We start from the raw sequence: 6071 nt of genomic DNA on the forward strand, positions 1-6071 counted from the left end.
ATATTCATTGTAAAATAGAATTTTACAAAATCATAATTTGTTACAAGAATACTCAGTTCAAAGTGCCTAGCATTAAACCAAGGCCACTTTCCATAAAGAGTAGCACAGGGCCAAAGTTCAATTCTTTCTCTTCACGATCAAATCACAATGCAAGTGATAGATTTTTAGTATAAACAGTAAATGTTTGTAAACCAAACACTTATGAGTCAAACAGTAATTAAGGCTCAAATCACTTTAGTGTACAGCAATGCAGAGCGAACGCATTACAACCATCTTTTTTTGACACAACACAGTCTGGAATGTTTCCTTAAACTTCATTACAGGCCTCTAAGGAGGCTTGCATTACGTTGCGCATCTAAAGCCATCTGGTCGAATGAATTGCGATTTATCAGGTCTCTCACTTTTTCTCTAAGGTCGTAAGATGCTTTGGCTATTCTCCTAGACTCGTCGATAGCTGCGTCCTTGTGCCTTAGAATCTGATTGCTTTTCTGAGCTTTCCTTCTTAAAGCTTCTTGCATTTCCCGTAGGTGACATTTTTCGTCATAATCAAGCTTCTGTTTGCGAAAATGGTGGTTCCGTTCTTTCATACAGTTCAGCTCTCTCACGCGCTGCGATCTGTCCCGGATATTTTTGGACATGATTTCTCTGGCCTGCTGGATCTTCATCTCAGCTATCTGCAGCAACATCTCCTTGCGCCTCCTCTTCTCTTCCTCTGTCTCTTTGGCTCTTACCTTGGCTATCAAGCCCTGCTCTTCTTCCTTTAAAGTCTTCTCCTTCAGTTCCCTGTTCCTTTCTTCAAGCAGCTGCTCCAGGATTTCCTGGGACCTCTGAAGCTTTTGTTCGATACACAGCCTCTTGTACAGCTCATCGGCTTTGACCCGATCTTCCACCTGGTCCTTAGCGCTCATGTGCTTGGTCTGCTTGTAGTCATTCATATCGATTTTCCTCCTCTTCCTTTCCATATCCTTTATCAGCCTCTTCTCCAGGGCCTGCAGCATCCTTTCCTTGTACAAAGCAGAGTTCTGCTCTTTGGTGCGCCTATCGCTTAACCTTTTGTCCCAGAGCTGTTTTTCCTGGCACCGTTTCCGATACTCGGCCTGAAGCCGAGCGTTCTCCAGCTTCTCCCTCCGCCTGCAATCCTGCTCTTTGGCCAGCTTCTTCCACTTCTTGTCCCGAAGCATCACATCCCTCTCCCGGGCTGCCAACAGCTGCTGCTCCTCTAGCCTGAGCTTGGCTTTCCGTTGATCGCGGTCCCTCTGCCACTGGTCCAGGCTGTCCACCAACTGGTACTGCCTCTCCTTCTCCGCCCTGGCCTTGTGCTGCTTCTCCTTCCTCCTCATCTTATCCCAGGCGTCAGAAACCTGCAGCTGAGGGTCCTTCATCTCTTCCTCCTCCTGGTGCCTGGCGAGCATGAGGGCCGCAATCTTCTTGTCCCTTTCGGGGATCAGGTCCTCGTACCTTTTGTCCGCCAGGTCCTGCAGGCTGACCTGCGGGTCTCCCTTGCGGGGCTTGCGGCGGGGCTTGCGGCCCAGGAGGCGCTGGTGCAGGTGGGCGCTGGGGTCACGGGGCAGATAGGCCTGAGGCTCCTCCTCCTCATACGGCCTCGCCAAACAGTGCATGAGGTCTGCCAGGCTGTGGCTGCTGTCACAGGGCTCCTGCCAGTCCCTCCGAGGGAGCTCCTTCTTCTCCAGGCGAGGGGAGGCCTTGTTGTCGAACTGGGCGAAGGAGAAGGAAGAGGGGCAGATGGAGGGAGGCTTGCTGGCGTCGGTGGGGAGATCCGTGCCGTACTCCAAGGGCCGAGGCACCGGGCTGGCCCACTGGTCGTCGCGGAGCAGCTCCTCCACGCGGGTGCACCTGCCCACCGGGGAGCGCGCGGGGAGATCGGGGTGCCCCGGGAAGTCCCCGCCGTAGAGTGTGGTGCAGGAGGTGGTGCACGGCGTGGCGCAGCCTTCGCCCGCCGGCGCCAGGTGCTGCTGCTGCCAAGCGGACAGGCGCAGAGGGGAGGCGCAAGAGGCAGAGGCGGCGGGCCGCTTGCCGCGCGGCGCCGTCGAGCAACCCTTGCCCTTGCGCGGCGGGGGCAGCAGCAGGCCTCCCTCGTCGCGGTACGCTTGCGCCAGGAGGTGTCGCCGCAGGCCGCCCTCGCCGCCCGCCACCTCGGGCTCCGAACTGTAGGCGTCCGGGAAGGGCCGCGGCGGGGAGAAGCGGCCGGGGCTGCTGCGTCGCCGCGCCATCCTGCGCGGGGTCTCGGCGCCCGACAAGCTGCAGCACGACGTGGCGGGCGCCTTCTTGCGGCCCTTGCTGGCGCTGGGCGCGCCTCGGTCGCTCGGGGAGACGCGCCACCCGGGCTCCGCCCCGAGGTACTGGCCCGACCCGCGCCGCGGCCGACGCCGCTGCTGGTGCCGCCTCATGGCCGATGTGGCCTCGGGCCCTGGCGCACGCCGCCCCCGGCTGCGCAGCAGCACAGTCGGCGCCCGCGCGCGTCACAATGCCTGGCCAAGGAGGGCCTGGGCCGCAGCTGCCTCGGCCCGCCGGCGCCCTCCGCGCAACCCCGCCCGCCCGCCTGCCCGCGCGGGGACCCTGGTGCCGGCTTGTTCCGCACCCGGCCTCGCGGTCCCCCCCAGCGCCATCTCCTCCCTTTCTTCCATGGCGCTATCTTCAGACGCGCGCTTGTTCTCGCTGAAACCAATGGGGTGAATGAAGTCATTCCACCCCAAGTTTGCATTCAACCCACTGTTTCTTTGGCGGCCTTCAGTTCGGTCCTGGGGTACAACAAACATGTGAAGGGCACCTTGCACGTGTAGTTTACCGAGCTACACTTCCCAGGATTTTTCAGGGGAAGCCCTCTGCCTTCAGGCACATGTGGTCTGACACTTTATCATATAGCTTTTTAACGTGAGCTTTTGTAGGCAAGAGTGAGAAAACTCATCACACAGTAAAGCAGTTTGGATAATCTGAGATGCTTTCCTGTGTAAACCCAAGTGGTATTAGAGAGAGACTTAAATTTTGTACAGCGACTTAATGGGATACATAATGCTATGCTAAATATAGCTATAATGCTAAATATATGAATTTTTCAGTGACCTACATCTCGGTTAATACCATATTCCTACGCAAGTCCCATTAAGTACAAGGTGCATTCTGAGTAAGCGTGCATTGGATTGCAGCCAGGATTATTGAAGTCACAGGATTACAGTGTTTTAGGCTGCAGTCCTCATGAAAGTAAGCCTTATTGAATGCAGTGGGTTTTAACTCTCAGACATAGCAAATGTGCATTTTGAAATAATGTTGGCAGCCTTTTGCAGACAAAAGATTCAAGTGTAGTATAGGAGCAGATAGTGTTTTGGACTTGGATCAGGAAAGAAAATCTTGGTGTATGGCAACCCAAAAACTACTTTTTTAAAAAAGTTGAACAGCTTTGGGCAAATCTTTAAAATGTCACAATTTAGTAGCTGAACAGTCACCCCAGTTTATCTGGAAAGTGTTGGTGAAGTTTCCAAAGTCTGGATGAGCTTGTGCAACCAGCCCCTGCAGTTCACATTGCATTGCAGCTTACTTGTATGCAAGGTGCTTTCACCCTGACATACAGTGTTCTGTGCTGTTATAAGCCACACTGATTTCTGAGATATGTGTTACTGCATCACCAGTCCATTTGCACCTGCTCTGGAGTAGCAGCACCAAACGGCACTGATTCAGCCTCACCATACTCTGAAGGAGGCTTCTAAGCACTTTCCGATGAAGGTTTCTGTGGGAGAAGGATGTTAGAGGCCAGGCTTGCATGCGTGACCCTGCTGCCCTCTTCACTGACTGAATGCTTGAAGAGGACTTTATTTACAACTGAATTTCAGCACCTGCTTTTTATGCAGTAAGTTAAAATGTGCAAACTACTGCTTTTTAATTTTTAATGTATTGCTGGGTCTCATTTTGACCTTTAATTAAAAATTATGAGTGCTGACAAGCTATTTTGAGAAGATATAATTCCTCATACAGTGATACCTCGGGTTACAGATGCTTCAGGTTACAGACGCTTCAGGTTACAGACTGCTAACCCAGAAATAGTACCTCGGGTTAAGAACTTTGCTTCAGGATGAGAACAGAAATCGCGCAGCGGCGCCGTGGCAGCAGCAGGAGGCCCCATTAGCTAAAGTACTTCAGGTTAAGAACGGACCTCCAGAACGAATTAAGTTCTTAACCCAAGGTACCACTGTACCATCAAATCTAGATAACTGGACTAGGGGGTGTAACTCATTAAGGTCGCTTGAAGGGGCTTTCTGTCTTCTTGAGAAGATGATAAATATACCAAGTATTACCACATGTGCAGGAATCAGGCTGTTTCAAAAACGAATAAGCATCCTATAGGAGGTTGGTTTGGATTTAAGGGGTTAATCTGTTTCCTGTTACCAAGCCTTGCCTCTCAAGTAATCAAATTGGAATATATTATAATTTAATTAGCAAAGTTTGGTGCAGATCCTATGGCAGAGCTTTCCCAACTTTTCCTGTTGGTGACTCACTTTTTAGACATGCATCATTTCGCAACACAGTAATTCAGTTTTACAGTGGTACCTCTGGTTATGTACTTAATTTGTTCTGGAGGTCCGTTCTTAACCTGAAACTGTTCTTAACCTGAAGCACCACTTTAGCTAATGGGGCCTCCTGCTGCTGCCGCGGTGCCGCTGCGTGATTTCTGTTCTCATCCTGAAGCAAAGTTCTTAACCTGAGGTACTATTTCTGGGTTAGTGGTGTCTGTAACCTGAAGTGTATGTAACCCGAGGTACCACTGTACTAGCAAACTGGAGGTTAAACTAGCCCCTTTCCAGCCCCGAGAGGAGTGCGGGGAGCATTTATGTGACACACCTCCACAATGCAACTGACACACTAATGTGTTGTGACACACAGTTTGGAAAGCTCTGTCCTATGGTTTGGTGCCATAGGATCGATAAAACTGTATTTTCTTCAATGTTTTGAAATATTTGTGGATTTAAATGTAAATCACAGCTTAATCCAGGTTATAACTAGCTGGTTTATTGCACTGGCATTTAGGTCAGGAAGGATCGCACAGAGGGCTTAAAAAATTGACCTAACAAGATTCTGCCAAGTCTTTAAATGTTAGGGACTGTCTAATTATGGGCTAACCAGATGTGTTTATTCCTATGTTGATTTCTGTCCGCTCCTTTTGGGAATTGCTTTGTATGCACATAACCACTCATCTGCTTAAGCCTCTTCCCCGTCTAAGAACAACTTACTGTTTTAGTAAACATTTAACCATGATTCATAAAACCTTGTGGTCTCCGTTATTTTAAGCCATCCTGCATTTATGAGCCAACAAACACCATTCTAGCTAAAGAGAAGGAAGGTTAAGGTAGCCAGGGAAAAGCAGACTTTTGACCTGGTGGCTGTGGATAGCTCATTGTAAGGGAAGGCAAAGTAGAGAAGAACACATTATTTTGGCCTGATCTCCCTTCCCTTCATGGTCCTGGGTGCAGCTGGGGTGCCATGACACCACAGTATGTGAGAAAGTTTAAACAATGGATCTTTATGCCTCTGAAGAAGTGGGGGTTAGGTTAGATGCATAATCTTATTCCAAATGATTACAAGAGCAGCAGAAGAAAATGAATGAAAGACCTAAGAGCGAGAAAGTCCAGAGACTTCTGATTGTTGCATAATTTTTTTGTGCAGCTATGGGTGGATAAGATAGTAAATTGCCATGGTGTACATGCAATTGTTTGGTAAGCCACCGGGTGGATACTGATAAACCTTTTGCCACGCCATCTCTCACACATTTTACCATGTTTTGTGCACCTTCATACTGCTGTGTGGCAGCCATTTTTCTGTGGGACTATCTCATGTTGCAGTGGGTCAGCTGATCAGTTGAATGGGCTATTTTCATATAACCCATACTGGGTGTGGGTGTCTGAATTTCAACTTTCCATTTGGTAGGGTAATACATTTGATGGGCACATTTGCTAGGACAAACTGAAATTCCCCTTACTAAAAAAAGACAGAAAAGAAAATGTATCTACGTGGTGCCAGTACGTTATCCTGGCTGCTTCAAATATTTGTTTCAGTAACAACTG

The 6071-nt window shown here is 49.7% G+C and overlaps 1 protein-coding gene across 1 annotated transcript; it reads right to left on the bottom strand.

Annotated features, from left to right (window-relative positions):
* Positions 1-217: 217 nt before the first annotated feature.
* CCDC185 (coiled-coil domain containing 185) lies at positions 218-2246 on the bottom strand. Its single transcript, XM_053381811.1, has one exon. The coding sequence runs from the start codon at positions 2229-2231 to the stop codon at positions 318-320; it is 1914 nt and encodes a 637-aa protein (XP_053237786.1). The 5' UTR covers positions 2232-2246; the 3' UTR covers positions 218-317.
* Positions 2247-6071: the final 3825 nt, after the last annotated feature.

The sequence above is a fragment of the Podarcis raffonei genome, chromosome 3 (assembly GCF_027172205.1).
Source record: "Podarcis raffonei isolate rPodRaf1 chromosome 3, rPodRaf1.pri, whole genome shotgun sequence".
NCBI classification, from domain to species: Eukaryota; Metazoa; Chordata; class Lepidosauria; order Squamata; family Lacertidae; genus Podarcis; species Podarcis raffonei.

Bases quoted from the DNA above. Each gene is read 5' to 3' on its own strand.
- CCDC185 (XM_053381811.1), bottom strand. From the start codon at position 2,231: ATGGCGCGGCGACGCAGCAGCCCCGGCCGCTTCTCCCCGCCGCGGCCC.